General features: G+C 34.9%; 4 protein-coding genes across 5 annotated transcripts; 1 reads left to right on the plus strand and 3 right to left on the minus strand.

The window, feature by feature from the left end:
- The first annotated feature begins 427 nt into the window (after nt 1–427).
- Nucleotides 428–916, plus strand: LOC125188314 (stress-induced protein KIN2-like). Its single transcript, XM_048085092.1, has 2 exons — nt 428–603; nt 667–916. The coding sequence occupies exons 1-2, from the start codon at nt 478–480 to the stop codon at nt 736–738; spliced, it is 198 nt and encodes a 65-aa protein (XP_047941049.1). The 5' UTR covers nt 428–477; the 3' UTR covers nt 739–916.
- Nucleotides 917–1242: 326 nt separating this feature from the next.
- On the minus strand, nt 1243–4102 carry LOC125188312 (probable galacturonosyltransferase 9). Of its 2 annotated transcripts, XR_007170720.1 has the most exons (4): nt 3679–4102; nt 2029–3267; nt 1551–1928; nt 1243–1462 (listed from the first exon to the last, which is right to left on the minus strand). XR_007170720.1 is itself a non-coding variant. In XM_048085090.1 (3 exons), exons 1-3 carry the CDS (start codon nt 3835–3837, stop codon nt 1653–1655), a joined length of 1674 nt encoding a protein of 557 aa, XP_047941047.1. In that variant the 5' UTR covers nt 3838–4102; the 3' UTR covers nt 1243–1652. The 2 variants fall into 2 exon arrangements, 1 of the variants encoding a protein (XP_047941047.1); XM_048085090.1 differs by having other exon boundaries at nt 1243–1928.
- Nucleotides 4103–8215: 4113 nt separating this feature from the next.
- LOC125188313 (basic leucine zipper 43-like) lies at nt 8216–8835 on the minus strand. The gene has a single exon (XM_048085091.1). It carries the CDS (start codon nt 8738–8740, stop codon nt 8276–8278), a length of 465 nt encoding a protein of 154 aa, XP_047941048.1. The 5' UTR covers nt 8741–8835; the 3' UTR covers nt 8216–8275.
- Nucleotides 8836–12483: 3648 nt separating this feature from the next.
- On the minus strand, nt 12484–13314 carry LOC125189726 (protein ALP1-like). The gene has a single exon (XM_048086968.1). The coding sequence runs from the start codon at nt 13312–13314 to the stop codon at nt 12484–12486; it is 831 nt and encodes a 276-aa protein (XP_047942925.1).
- Nucleotides 13315–15759: the final 2445 nt, after the last annotated feature.

Below are 15759 nucleotides of genomic sequence, written 5' to 3' on the forward strand. Positions count from 1 at the left end.
TATTAATCTCCCCTTTAACGTTTCTAAAGTTAAAAATATATAATGATGGATGGTCATCCAAATTTTGATCCAATAGATTATTTTTAGTCTTTGTAATGCGTGTGAGAAAATTATAGTGCTACTATAGTATTTTCTTATCCTGAGATCAACTCAAATAGAGATAGGTTTAGAATGATACTTCTATTACGGTACACATAATGACGAATTTTATAGAGATAGGTTTATAATGATAATTCTATAAAGTTTTCCCACTTTCACAATCACATATAACTCCAAACAACCAAAACCTTGCTCCACAATTTTCGCATATTGAAGCACAGATGTTAGAATGATCTTGCATTGGCCATATTAATATGGGGTGCCACAAGTTTGGCGCCCATCTCACAAATTATAAATACCACCCTCAAACAAACCACCAAACAATAAAATACTTTTTAAATATATAACACCTTCTCATTTCCTCATACATTTCAAAATATGAATAACACAGAGAGTGCAAGCTACAGAGCCGGCGAGGCCAAAGGCCAAGCCCAGGAAAAGGGAAACCAGCTCATCGACAAGGCCAGCAACGCTGCTCAATCCGCTAAGGAATCAATTCAGAATGTACGTACTAATTTATGGGATTAATTAAATTGTTAATTTTTATAATAATACTATGTGTTTCAGGCTGGATGCCAGGCACAGGCCAAAGCACAAGGTGCTGTGGATGCTGTCAAGGACGCTGTCAACAAAAATTGAGCCTCTTTCTTCGACTTTTTGTTTTTTTGGGGGGGATTTTCAGCTTTTTGTTTAGATATATGCTAAATAATACTAATACTAGCTTTGCTTGGGTCGTCCTACATGTGACCGAGTCAGGCATGAAGTTTTTCCAATGATAAGCTAAATAATACTAGTACTACTAGTACATTTTTTGTTACTATAAAAAATTGTTGACAAATAAAACAATACTATACAAATTCGCATGTCGTCGAAAGAGCAATCTCCGCTAGGACGAAGAAAGTGTAGTAAATAGACCAGAGTTACATTTTTGATTGAATATACTACTCCATATAATGCTATTCATTTACATAATTACAAATTATAACATCAATTTCAATATTTTCTAATCAGATTATTTTTATGAATATGTACTCATTGAGGGTTGTAATCGTATAAAATGAGTGTAGATTTTACAAATGCACATATATGAAAACACAATATATGACCATTTACGCATAAGCAAAGTGCAGTGCAGTCCAAGCATCCAAGAATAAAATTGATTTATAATCTTAGAATGCAAAAATATAATGATTCTTGTGTTGATGAAATATCACAATCCAGTCTGTAACAAAGTAAAGCAATACCTCAGACAAGAGCAGATTTTCACCAGTGTACCAAACTAGAGAATAGCTAAAAGTTGGCATAAGAACCTTGGTGAAATGATGCTAAGCCTTCTCTATTTCCGAATCATTATGCCCATCCTCTACAAAGAATAGGTTTATGAGTATACAAAACACCAACACAAGTTTCCTTCAGGCCCGTCCACATTAACTAAGATAAATAGCAGCTACCAGAAAATTTTCATGGCGAGAGCAATATGTAGAATCATCGTTCTGAAAAGCTATGATATATGCCTGATATCTTGTGTTTGCTTTGGCCGTAGTTGCACGTCTCTACATGCCAAAATTGCACATCTGCACAAAATCCATTGTATTATCAACATACTTTGTCCACAGATGCTTGTAAAGGTTCATGGCAATATCCAGCCACGGCTTCATGTCTCCACTGAAATGGATGACAGCAGCCTTCTCAATTTCCTCCATACTGATACTAGGATTGATACCGAGTCCCAGAACATGCCAAGCTTTATCCAAAGGCTTGGTTGTTGAGTAAAAAGTAACAAGCCCAGCTGGTAGAGTCCCCATCTTCCATAACGAACGATCCTCATTCTGACATTCATTAACCATATGATTAGTGACCATTTAATGGGAAAGTAAATTAGCAACAAAATACCTAGCTAAGTAAACAGGTGAAAACACAGTAACTTACCAAATCCTGCCAATAATGATATTGCTCAGTGCATTTCTCCTGTCTCCAGGCATCAAGGTCGAAAATATTCATGCCAAAAGCCCAAGCACAAGCCCTTGGACTAAACTTCTGCTTGATGAGAGGATGAGAAAAGTTTAAATATTCAGAATAACGGTGGAAGGACCCAAAGCAAGTGCTGACAGCACCATTAACCTTCCCATCCAAATCAATTTTCCACAAGGCAGTCAAATCCTTCTGAACTACAACATCATCATCCAGAAATAGAATCTTGTGCAGCTTCGGGTAGAGTTCAGGCAAGTAGAACCGAAGGTGATTGAGCATCGATAAATACTTGGGATTTCTATACTTCATGTTGTTTACATCTGTAGAGGTGTTCTCAGCTCTGGTCTCAAAGTAATACTTCCTTAACTTAGCAGATTGAAGCTGCTTAAGCACAGGTGCGTATGAAGGATTTAAGAACTTGAAATCATCCACAGCCTTGATCTCAATATGAGCTCCGCCTTGTAATGGCCTCATCTTAAACCAAACCTTAGTAGCAGCAAAATTCATTCTATCAGTAACAACATGGAATACATGTTTCCATGGCTCCTCTGCATGCTTAAGGGTGGAGTTTACCACCACAGAGATTGCAATCACATTGTCAGAGAACAGCGCATAGTGGTATAAGTTAGGATCTTCAAGCTCAGGGCCAGGCTCATCATCCACATACTTTTCAGGATGAGCAATTCTCTCCTCCATAAGCCGCATAGCTAAACAATGTAAACTCTTGGGGGTGGATTTGGCCGCAATCAAGCTGGCAAATACCCCATTTTTCTTGGCCTTCAAAAGCAATTCGTTCACAGCAAATATTGTGTCCTTCAGTTTTTGAATCTTTAACTGATTGTCATATGATTCCTTATTCTCTGCAATCATTAGCCTAGCAATCTTAACTTTATCTTTTACCTCCTTCTCAAACTGCCTCAAAACATCCTCATCAACCGGCCCATCAGATTCAAACAGAGCAGCACGATAAGCCTGCTTCAGTTGGATGTCAGAGAAATTCTGAGCCAAATCATCAAACATCTTAAGTTGCTTGGATATCTCCAGTTTGAGTTTTCTGGCGTAGGTGGCATATGCATTAACTAATGCAACATGATTGTTTGCCTGGTTATATATCAAATCGAGCCTAGTCTTCACAGGATCGGACTGCCATGCTAGAAAACTCCGCCTTACATGTGCATTTCCTGTAGCATCCATAACCTGCTCACAACAATTTTCAACAAAGAAACATCTGATTTAGGTTCAATTTCAACCAAACAGGATTCATATCCAACAAACTAATTGAGCGTGGTATATGTTCATCATACGCAGTAAATATATCTAAACACACAACATAACACATTCAGCTACAATCAATAATCAAACGGCAAATTCCAACATCTGGATTATAAAGTAGGATTATTTTGAAATAATTCTGACTCATATGTAAAATTACACACACTAAAATCGATCGAGCAAATAATCACATCACATCCATAAATATAAATGTCAATTGCCACAAATCTCCTCTAATTCCCAAACCAAAAACAGATATGAGACACCGGAAATAATAGAATACTGATACTTATTGCATTGCAACACTGAAAAAGGGCATAAATTGTGAATACTAACCGAATCGTTGTGTGAGGGGTGAGATGTGAGGAGGACGGAGAGAGTAGCGAGGAAAAGGAGAGTGAACATGGCGGAAACGAAGATCCGGTAGCTGAAAAAGCTGCGGAGGACGGATCCGCCGCCCGATCCGACCCGACTGCCCCGGACCGCCACAGCCATCACGAATCAGTGCGCGAATCCGGCCAATCCTATACTCGGTGGCTGCTTATCGAAACAGTAGACAAGTTGTTAGTGGTGGATTGGAGTGTGAGAACGGATATAGATACACGCAGATATGTGTTGTGCGTGCTGTTCTGTTGAGTGGGTGAGAGAGAGAGAGAGGAGAGGAGTAAGATTTCCGATCTGAGAGTTAGCTGTGAGGATTTGAAGAGAGAGAATGTTAATGCTTCGACCACCGCGTCGGTGACTACTCTATTCGAATTAATATCTAAATTCTCAACTATTTCCCAAATTATATAACCATATGAGAATCAGATTACATATTTTTTTTTTATATTTTATACTATTATTTTTTATTTAATCTTATCTTATAACTATTTCCTATACACTTTCGCTATTAATCCAACCCATTAAAATACCAACAAACAAATGGCAGTTGCTAAAGACCATCTAGACCTGGTAAAGCTCCGAAATAAAAAATTATCCTAAACAAAATAACTAAACGCCACAGAAAATTCATCAGACCGATGTACTTTTCTGAATGCTGCTTTTATTAGTTTCCTCACATATTTGTCAGCTATTTCATCTCCAATTCCATTTATAGCTTTTTCGCATGATTGTAGTTTGATTGAACTATAAAATTTGCCTCTATGATAAGAACGCTATGATAAGAACGCTAGAGGTAGTCATATTTAAAAAAATGCATTGTAAGTCTCTATATGGATATAATATCATTTTATATTTTTTTTTGCTATTTGAGTCTTTTATACTCTCTTTCCCTCACTTTTAACTTAAATGTAATTTCAAAGATGTTTTAGTCTTTTTTATTTTTATTACTATGTACTATGTTTATTTTTTATTAAATATTATTTTCATTTAATCACAAATGTTGTAAATTTAATTAAATTGATAAATTAAAATACTTATCAAACTAAAATAAAAAACATAAATCATTCTTACGATAACTATTAAAAAGAAGTAAAATATTTTAGCTAAACTAAAATAAATCCTAATTTCTCAATTAGGTTAATATTAAAATTAAATAGAAGATGTTTAACTAAAATATGAACATAAATCCTAATATTACGACAATCCATCTTCTATTTAGTTTAACTAAAATAAAAAACATAAATTATTTTAATTTATCAATCTAATTAAATTTATAATATTTATAGATTAAATGAAAATAATATTTTAATATAAAATAAACATAGTACATAGTAATAAAAATGAAAAAGACTAAAACAACCTTGGAATTACATTTAGGTTAAAGGTGAGGGGAAAAGGGTATAAAAGACTCAAAATAGTGAAAAAAAGGTCTGAAATGATATTATACTCATACGTAAAGGCTTACAATGCATTTTTTTTAAACATAGGTACCTCTAGCATTCGACTTGTCACACGTAGAAGCCAATTTTGTAGTTCACTCTTGTAGTTTTTCACGTACATATATTGGGATTAGGGATGTCAATCGAGCTGATCCATTGAGGTTTGGGCCAACCTACTCGGGTTGCCAGGCTATTTAGGTGCGAGCTATTCGGGTTATGAATTTTCCGGGTCGTAAATTTTTAGCACTAACCCTAGCCCGTCGGATTTCGGGCTAACCTATTAGGCTATTCAGGCCTAACACTTTCGAAAATAGTATCTTGTATTTAAATTTTCCTCTTAAATGATTTTCAGTTTTAGATATTTTCTCTTCTTAGTTTTAGAAGCATATAAAATCTTCAATTTTTTTTTCATAGTTTTCTAACATTGGAGAGAAGTCTTTCATCTCATTCAACTACAACATAAATAAAGATAAATCAAAATTAAATCAATCAATTTGAACTAAAGCTTGTGTTCGTATCATTATTTTGGCATTGTTCATAATTAATTATTTATAAAGATTAAAAATCATGTTTTACATGAATCATTATTAAAATGATAAATATATTGAGATTTTGATGGGTTAGTTCTTAAGTTTGTCTTGATTGGTGGTAAGATAGTAGGGCAGATGATGAGATGATGGAATAATGAGTCGAAGTAGAACTTGAAAAGTGATAATGTGTGATCGAGTAGAAAAGTATAGAATGAAGAAGACTAATAATTGTGCCACATGAAATTCAAAAATACAAAAAACCCTTAAAATTTAATATTTTTATATAAAAGTTGTAACCCATTCGGGCCAACCCGTTTAACCCGTCAACCCATTCGGACCAACCCGTTTAGCCCGTTTTGTATTCGAGTTATAAAATTATAGCCTTAATCCACTAATTTTATCGGGCTATTCGAGCCGAGCCACGAGTTTCGGGTTGGAATGACATCCCTAATTGGGATGTCAATTTAAACCTTCATCTATGAATTAACCCGACTATAGGGATGTCAATTTAAACCTTCATCTATGAATTAACCCGAATAGTCTGATAATTGGGCCGATTAAATTATGTTTGGAGGATGGGTTTATAGTGGTTTTGTTTGGCCCAATTATTTTCAAGATTGGGACCCTATCTGATATGAACTTTGGACTGCCTAGTTGGGTTGAACAAATTAATTATGGATCGGCTTCAATTAAGCAATGGGCATAGTACTTATTATTCATTACCAGAATCTTTTAATTCCAATGAAATTAAATTTCCAAATTAAATCTTTTGATTTTATTCATCTCTCAGTAATTAAAAATCTCAAGATTGAAATAGTAAAAGTAATCAAATTTCTTGATTAATTAATATAATGGAATGTCAGAAATCTTTCACGTGAGGCATAAAATTAAGATGTGTATCTGAACCTTATTCTAAGCTTAGTAAACTTAATTTCCCATTTATTTTCTTAAGGCCGAACATGGAAGAAAAGCTAGACCCGGGGTGAGACTTTTATTTGAAGAATTAGAAGCACCTTAGGTGGACTTGAGGGGTGACCATTGTTAACTTTCTTAAGTCGCTAACTTTGTTAACTCATCAACGCAGTGTATTAAAAATATCAACACGATGACATTAAAATGTCAACTCATAATTTTGTTGACATTTCAATATACTTTTTTACGCTATGTGTTGACTATTAATGTCCTCGTTTGATGAGTAAGTAGAGTTAGCAACTTAAAAAGTTAATAATATTTAATGCACCCCAAGTGGACTTTATATCCAACACAATAAGTGTGAATATTGTTTTAAATACTTTTAAATATTTATGAAATATTGGTTTTTCTCTCCAACCCAACTCGGATCCATTTTCAAGATTATTGCCATGCCATAAATATTTATTTTATGTGATGTCTATCTATTTGGCTATGCCAAAATTCTCGGTAACACATCAAATCCTACTCAAGCTAATGTCACCAGGACTATGAGTAATCAAGTAGGTTGGCCGGTTAAAGTTTCTAGGGACTATGGTCACATTCCCGGCAAGAGGAAGTTCAGGGTAATTATGGGATATGTCCATCCCCTTGGCATGAGAAAGTTTAGATACGATAGATTACAGAAAAAACTTAGACTACACAATCGAAGTTCAGCTCACAAAATAATTTAGTAACTCGAGCCTTTAGAAAAAAACCCGCATATGTTATTGTGATGACTTGACAATATCTCAAAGTATGTATGTATCTTTTGACACATATCCACCTGAGTATCCATCCACTTGCACCTACATATATTTTTTATGTGCAAATTGAGCTGTGATGAGAAGAATGTTGAGCAGAGCATTGATGATTTTTCTCTATTATTCTAAGTAAGGCTCTCGGAGGTGCATGTCTAGTCCCTACATACGACCATGTACATTTTTTCGCTACGCATTGCTACTCTAGCGTACGCTAATCGGTCTTTCTAGACTCCAATAAATCTTTGACTCTTTGTTGATGTCTAAAATCTCCATTGAAGTTCTTGTCACCAAATGTTGACTACTATGAATTTGATTACCCCTTTGTTTTCTAAATGATTATTCCTTCATTAGCAACTTTTTCCCTCCAAAGTATGATGTTGACAATTTGTTCTTCATTTTTCCCCTTACTTTTAAACTTTATAAAACAGCAAATAAAATGTGGCAAGCAATTCCTTATTTGTGACGAGACAGAAAGCATGTCCACGACCACGCGTGGAGCTTTGACTGCCACTGCTCACGCACGACAAAATTGGCCATAATTTTTATAATCTAACCATTAATGACGCATGAAGCATAATTTTTTTTATACAAGTTAAAGTTGAATATTCCTTTTGAAATAATTAAATTATTGGATTGTTTTGTGGAATTATTTTTTGTACAACAAGATAAGAAAGTTGGCTTTTTGGAATCTCAAAATTTTAAAAATTAGATCCACTAGAGTTATGTTTCTTTGTTAATTTGATGAAGCTATGTTTAAAATTTGTTGGTTGAGTTTAGTCAGGATCACTATTTTGTAGACAAGAAGGGATTTCAATAAGCAGTAGCAATAATAATTAATGTACAGATAAAAAGACAAGAATAGTAGCATTCAATCAAAGTGAGAAGTGGATATTGATGCAGAGGGCAGAGGAGGAGGAGGAGAATTAAGGTGCATGTGAGCGAGCATCTGTCGAAGCTCAGATGCGTCCTCTTTAAGCTGCGAATTCTCGTGAAGGAGGCGATCGTTGGTGTCGAGGGCGTGGTTGAGCTTCTCGATCAGCTGGTGGTTCTCATTCCTGAGGCAAACCACCTGCGACCAGAGCTCGTCTAGCTGCTGCTGCTTCCGCATCCTCGAACGCCTCGCGGACTCCCTGTTGGAGATCATCCGACGCTGCTTCCGCTCGTTTATAATGCTCATCTGCTGCTGGTCCTCTGCCTCGTCCGAGGTCGTCGAGTTGCTGCTCACACACCCCCATTTCTGCACTTGGTAGAGGGGGTTCATGTTGGTGTCAACCAATTGGGATAGGTTTGATTGTAGGAGATAATGAAGCTCATTCATTTGGTTTGTTTGCATTTTGCTCTTACTCTAAAAATAATGCTATGTTTATAGAGTTGTTGGGTTGTTGAGTTCGAGGATGAATGGGTATTTATAGGATCGGAATAAAGTAAAAGACCGTCTGGGCCCGTTATATAAAAATTTATGAAGATTGACTGTACTAGTAAATGTAAATATTTTTAATAATTACAAATGCACAAAGACACACTATATATAAGTGGTTTATTAGAAAATTCTAGGAACCAAAAAAAAAAAAAAACACTTGAATATTAAAAATGAGTCTTAAAAAAAAAGAAATTCTCTTTTTAGTCATCTAAATTACTACCATGATAAAATTACGTACGTGATAGGGCTAGTATTATTGTATTGGTATCATATGGGATTTCAATCAATTTCTATCTTTAATGAAATAACTTATTTGGTGCTTTAATATGCTTACATCGCCTGTGAAAAAAGTGGAGATTATAACAAGTGGGAGCATGAATAATGCAAATTGGTCCATGGAAAAAGTATTAAATGTTGGGGGGAAAATATTTGTTATTTGTCACCCAAAGTAATGTTTGGAGTCGTGAAGGAATGAGGAGTTTTAGAGGAGAGGATGACTAAAATCCCTTTTCCTAAAAGTAGAACAAAACAACTATAGAAAGCTATTGGTTTGACAATAATAAGTAATTTCATTTCAATCGACGCGTGTTATCAAATAAATAGATTAATGTATTGCATGAAAATTGTTACACAAACTTTGGGTCTTCTTTACAATACTAAGTAATTTCATTCCAATTGACGCGTGTTACATAATTAATAGGTTAATGTATTATATGTACATCCACTTCTTATTTAACATCGACTAAATGTTGATTCTAACTATTTCATAGACATGTCAATAATCTTCTCTCCTTATATGGCCTTTTGATGGGATCAGTGAGTGATTCATTTCTAACACCTTTCTTGTGGCGTTTTCTACTACGTTGCGCTATTATATATATGGAATACAAGTTGAAGAACTGCATTTGATATGGTGAATTTAGGCCGTTGATGGGTGTTGAGAAGGAGCCAAAATTAAAAAAGATGAATCCCCACAAATCTCATCTCCCTTTGTTGAATCTTTTTGACCAAATGACGATATCTAGTTTCGTGTATGGACCTTACCTATGTAGACTTTATTTCATTTCCATCACCTTTTTTGATCTTTTTTAGTCCATAATTAAGGGATTCTCGAATGAGTCTTCTCCATTCGTGCAAGATTTATTATATAAATAATGTGCAAGGGAAACACTACCCCATTTGCATTTCAAAATTTTAATCAATTGTGTAAACCAAGTTATTATAAATTAATATTTATAATTTCAATGTTGTTAGACAATCGACCCTATCATTTGATTTTCAGCGACTGAGTGTGTGAAAAATAAAAGTGATGATTGAAAACCTAAAATTAATTATACAACTTGCATGTAAGAGTAAAATGGAATGAAGGGTGTAAGAGTAAAATGGAATGAAGGGTGTTGAACAAGTTGAGTTAGAGAACTATTTAGTAGTACTATATTTTTCAAGGATGACTCCACTACAATTGATTAGTTTTTTGTGAGTACTACTTTATATAAATATTTTTATTATTGCATGGACTCAAAAGTTGTAATTAAATAATAGATTAGAACGTAAAGATTTCCTTTTTCTTTAAGCCCTAAAGATAAAAAGAATGGAGTCGGTTTCTGGTGATTGCTACTTTATGTTAATTTTCTTCTATTATTTCTTCTTTCATTTCCTCAAAGATAATTTTAATTTACCAGTTTACAAAATGTACATGATTTTGATCTTTGGCGAAATGATTTTGCACCTAGTACCCCTATATGACACAAACCTTGTCGGCAAATCTTATCTATCCTTGAAATCGTATCTCAATTGTTTGTGAACATTTATGAGAATCTTGTAAATGCTAGGCTACAAAAACTCAGAGAAAATGCGATTCATTAAATCTAAGTTTAGTGGCTACTACGTATGATTAATTATATGTATGATTAATTATAGAGTGAACTGCAAAAATAGTTCATGGATTATGGATTCATTTCGTTAATAGTCTCTGGACTTTAAAAATATCGTCAAACATCTCTAGATTAAGGACTTATTTTGAAATTGGTCCTTCTAGCTATTTTTGTTCCGAAAATGTTCTTTTAAGCATTTGGGCAATTTCATCTTTTCACCTTTTAACGGTTTCAATGTGATATTATTTTAATGATGTACTAAATCTGATATTATTTTAAAATTATCTTCTTCTTCCTTTTGTCATCCTTCTTTTTGTTTTTTATTTATTTCAATATTAGATTTAATTTAATAAAATTAAATTGAAAATTTAAATTTTTAAATATTAATAAATTATTTTAATTAAAATTATAATTTATATATTCTTTCTCGTCTTATAGCTATATATATAGAAATCAAACTATGAAGCCAACTCACACAAAACTCTTTTATAATAAATACTGCATAAATTAATAATTTTAATTAAAAATAATTTATTGGTATTTAGAAATTCAAATTTTAAATTTAATTTTATAAAATTAAATCTAATATTGAAATAAAAAAAAAACAAAGTGAATGATGGCAAATGGAAGAAGAAGATAATTTTGAAATAATATCAGATTTAGTATATTATTGAAATAATATCATATTGAAATAGTTAAAATGTGAAAAAACGAAATTGCCCAAATGCTCTAAAGGGCATTTTCGGATCAAAAATAGCCAAAATGATCAATTTAGAAATAAACTGTTAGTCCAATGATGTCTGGCGATATTTTCAAAGTTCAGGGACTATGAACGAGGTAAACTAATAGTTTATGCACCATTTTTGTAGTTCACTCTTAATTATAAGATGAGTTATAAGACCTATTGAGTATATGAATGCCTAAAATGCCCTTGAGAAGGGAACTACTTTGTAGGAAAAAAAGGAACTAGCAACTTAAATACTATGTCCGTCTATAAAAAATAGTCTCATTTTATCATTTTGGTCCTTCCTCAAGCAATAGGCTCATCTAAAAATAGAATTTTTTTTTCAAATTATTCCTACTTATTTAGAACTTATATCTACCATCTATCCACTTTTTTCTCTCTCTCATACTTTAACTACTTTTTCCATTTCTCTCTCCTATTTTACCCACTCTTTCTAATTCTCTCTTAATTTATTAAGTTTTTACTAAAATTCATGTCATATACCTATGAGATTATTTTTTAGCTTAATTTATTAAGTTTTTACTAAAATTCATGTCATATACCTATGAGATTATTTTTAGTGATCGAAGGGAGTAATATATTTTCAGGTCCTACAAGTTACAAAGAAGCTAATACAGTAACAAAAGTTCCAAACTTAGATTATTCACAACTCATTCGTCACTTTCCTTCGGCAATTAGAGCATCCATAATAGGATGGACACTTTGGCTGGACACTTTTATGTTTTTTGTCCATAGTCACTTTTTATTTATTCACGGCCACAAAAAAAAGTTTCCGCAGCAATAGTGGACACTTTTTTTAGCCACACTTTACTTTATTTTATTTGTTGTATATTATAATTCAATTACAATTAAAATTATCGGACTAAAAATAATTAGATAAAAACGGCTAATAAAACAAATTGAAATTGAAAACTAAATTTTCGTCGGATTAAAGTAAGGGGAAAATTACAACGAAAATTTAATCTATGGAAAATCACACATGTTCTTCACGCTACGCCGCCTCCCCTACGTGCCCAGACCTCTTCAATCAAATCGACCTAGAGTTGGAGATGTGCTGTGCTCCTGCGTATATCAGCGAAACGTTGGATCAGATATTCATTACTACGTGGTACACCCATCTGTATCGGCGCGGAGGCAACGCCGTGACTTGTACTTGCACCATCTTCCGGTGCCCAACGTTCTGCAGCAAATCCTTCATCTTCTATTATCATATTGTGCAATATGATACATGCTAACATAATATTCGCGACATCATCTTCGTGCCAAACTCGTGCCGGGCAGCGTATAATGGCCCATCGCGCTTGGAGCACACCAAAAGCTCGCTCAACATCTTTCCTAGCGGCCTCTTGTTTTCGCGCAAAATATTGTCTCCTCGCTCCAGCCGGTTGGCGAAGTGTCTTGACGAATACGGGCCAACGAGGGTATATTCCATCTGCCAAATAGTATCCCCTGCGATACTGCGTGCCGTTTGCTACGAAACTGATCTCTGGACCCTCTCCCCGGCACTCATCATTGAAGATAGGCGACGACTGCAGAACGTTGATGTCGTTGTTCGAACCTGCAACACCGAAATACGCATGCCGGATTCGCAAACGGTAGTCAGCAACGGCTTCCAGGATCATCGAAGGATGTTTGCTTTTGAAACCAGTAGTGAACTGGCCTTTCCACGCCACCGGGCAGTTTTTCCACTCCCAATGCATGCAATCAATGCTGCCCATCATCCCTGGGAAACTGTGCACCGCACCGTGCATATCTAGCAGTCTCTGGCACTCATCAGAGGTTGGCTTTCGTAGGAACTCCGGACCAAAGACTTCCCGCATGCCCTTGCAAAACTGCCGGAGCACCTCTAGACTAGTCGTCTCACCCATCTGTAGGTATTCGTCGAACATATCAGCCGGTCCGGCATAGGCAAGCTGCCTTATAGCAGAGGTGCATTTATGAAAAGTAGACAGTCCGATCCGGCCAGTGCAATCACTCCGGAGGTTGCAGCAACCGTACCGGTCCGCCAATGTCGTCGCTATATGTGTAACAGCCCGCCCTCCTAGGGTACAATAAATGCGGCGGCTGCTACCCAAAACCGACTCCAAAGAAGTAAACATAGGCTAGGGTTTCATTAAAGTAGTATTGACCAAAAGAATGAAAGGAATATCAGAGTATTAAATGCAACAACTTAACCTAGAAGATTAAAGGAAGAAAGATATCATAAACGAGAATCAAAACCTTAAGAGTACGACATAGTATCCACGACAAAATCACCAGAAAAGACTAAGGTCTCAAACCGAAGGCAAGATGCAAATATTCCAAAAAGCTATTCTAAAGAGTATAAAAAATTCAGCGGAAAACGACCAAGAGAAAGTATAGCTATGTATGAAGACACAACTACGCTTAGTGTTCAACATATCCTCATTAATTAATTAAGCTGCTCAACACCCGCCACCACTCGTCGTCATTCAACCTGCACATAGGGAAAACACATGCAGGGCTGAGTATTTTGAAATACTCAGTGGGCTCGTTGCCAAAACATTTTATAAGTTATGCCACCCTTACCAAGTGAACTCGAGTTTTAAGCAGTTATAAAAGAATATCACGAGTATCACAAAATATATTTTCATAGACTGGCCAGTCAAAATAACCTCCCATTTTCTCATAAATTAACAATCATTCCATGGTGCGACGAAAGTGTGGCCACACTTTTCGCCCACGAGACCGGCCGACTAGCAAGGACGGCTCTCGATCCCATCGTGTACAAAGCCCGGTAGGGCTTGCGGCCCATACTCAGACCCGAATTCGTATAAGCAGAGCAGATATCACATAAAAACAAACATAGGTATGGCATAACAGTTAAACCACCCTTATATCTCCCAACAACATTTAGATAAAATAAAAGAGAGTTTTTAGAGTAAAGCCCACCTCGATTGCTTAGTTTTCAAGTAGTTTCGCTTTTCCGTTATCCGGCTTCGCAACCAAAGTTTCACCTTTTAATCACATAGGCGCATATCACAAGTTAGGTTCGATACTATTTTTACTTATGCATGTCTCATTACTTTTTCCCCCTTCCCAACGATTTATCTCATCATTACTAATTAACCAAGGTCATGTTTATCACACCATGTTACTTAACTATCAAACACACACTACACAACACATCAACACACACACACGGCACACACACACTCACACCACACATACACACGACACACACACACATACAAGTTCCCACATCCCTTTTTATCCCTCTTTCACTCAACTAAGATGCATGAGGGTTCAAGAAGACCGATTAATCGGTTAGAAGAAGAAAAGAAGAGGTAGAAGAAGAACAACCATAACTCTTAAACAAAAATACCTCTTTAACGAAAAACAATCGGTAGAAAACAAGTATTAGCCTTGATTCTTCAAAGTTCTTGGATTAAACTTCAATTTTTTTCTCAAAGGATGAAGGATTAATGGAGTAATGTGGAAGAAAAATTGAGAGAGAGTGTGTGAGGGAGAGGGCCGAAAATATGGGGGCTAGGGTTGGGGTTTTGGTTCTTATTTATAGAGTTCCACAAGATCTTTAGGTAATTAGAATAGAATATTTGGTAAGATCTCATTCTCCCAATTAAATAAATAAATAAAATAATATTGTGAAGTAGGGAAGAAGAATTAACAAAAATAGAAGATAGCAATATCTCCTAATTTTCAAAAATTAGGCTAGGTAATTAGCCATGGTTTTATTTTTGGTATTTTTCCATATAGAATAAAATATCATGGAGCAAAATAAAAATAAGGAAAATCCTCCATGAAACAAGGTAGGGGCCGATTTCTATGCCTTTTAAATAAGGCATGAATTTTTGAACATTGACTAGAATAAAGTAAGACAAGATCTCTTGAAGTATGGAAAGATTTGGTAGAATAATTACATTCTAGGTATGGAAGGAAATCAAGTAAGGAATCAAATAAAATAAAACAATTCATTCCTTCCCAAATATAGTGATTTTCGAAAATCACTAGAAAAGTAAGGGGGCTCGATTTCTCCATCTTTAAACAAGGAAATATTTGGCTCTTGGAATTTAATTTGGATAAATATCCCAAGGATTAAATAAATTCCGGAAAAATAGAAATTCTTCCTCCAAGGGGTCTAGGGTTCGAAAATTATGAGAATTAGGGTGACAAGTATTTATGGAAATTTTCTCTAATATTCCCACTCACCCATAAACAATTAAATTGCCACATAGACTCACAAATAATTAAATCACATGCCACATCATTAAAAGAATTAGTTGAACTTTTCAAACTTTCACACAAACCCTAACTCAACTCGACCATATCAACTC

Source organism: Salvia hispanica, chromosome 5 (assembly GCF_023119035.1).
Source record: "Salvia hispanica cultivar TCC Black 2014 chromosome 5, UniMelb_Shisp_WGS_1.0, whole genome shotgun sequence".
NCBI classification, from domain to species: Eukaryota; Viridiplantae; Streptophyta; class Magnoliopsida; order Lamiales; family Lamiaceae; genus Salvia; species Salvia hispanica.

Coding starts and splice junctions, on each gene's coding strand:
- LOC125188312 (XM_048085090.1), bottom strand. CDS start 3,837: ATGGCTGTGGCGGTCCGGGGCAGTCGGGTCGGATCGGGCGGCGGATCC. Junction 3,268..3,678: donor ACCCCTCACACAACGATTCG/GTTAGTATTCAC, acceptor TGTTGTGAGCAG/GTTATGGATGCTACAGGAAA. Junction 1,929..2,028: donor ATCATTATTGGCAGGATTTG/GTAAGTTACTGT, acceptor AATGAATGTCAG/AATGAGGATCGTTCGTTATG.
- LOC125188314 (XM_048085092.1), top strand. CDS start 478: ATGAATAACACAGAGAGTGCAAGCTACAGAGCCGGCGAGGCCAAAGGC. Junction 604..666: donor CTAAGGAATCAATTCAGAAT/GTACGTACTAAT, acceptor TATGTGTTTCAG/GCTGGATGCCAGGCACAGGC.
- LOC125189726 (XM_048086968.1), bottom strand. CDS start 13,314: ATGGGTGAGACGACTAGTCTAGAGGTGCTCCGGCAGTTTTGCAAGGGC.
- LOC125188313 (XM_048085091.1), bottom strand. CDS start 8,740: ATGCAAACAAACCAAATGAATGAGCTTCATTATCTCCTACAATCAAAC.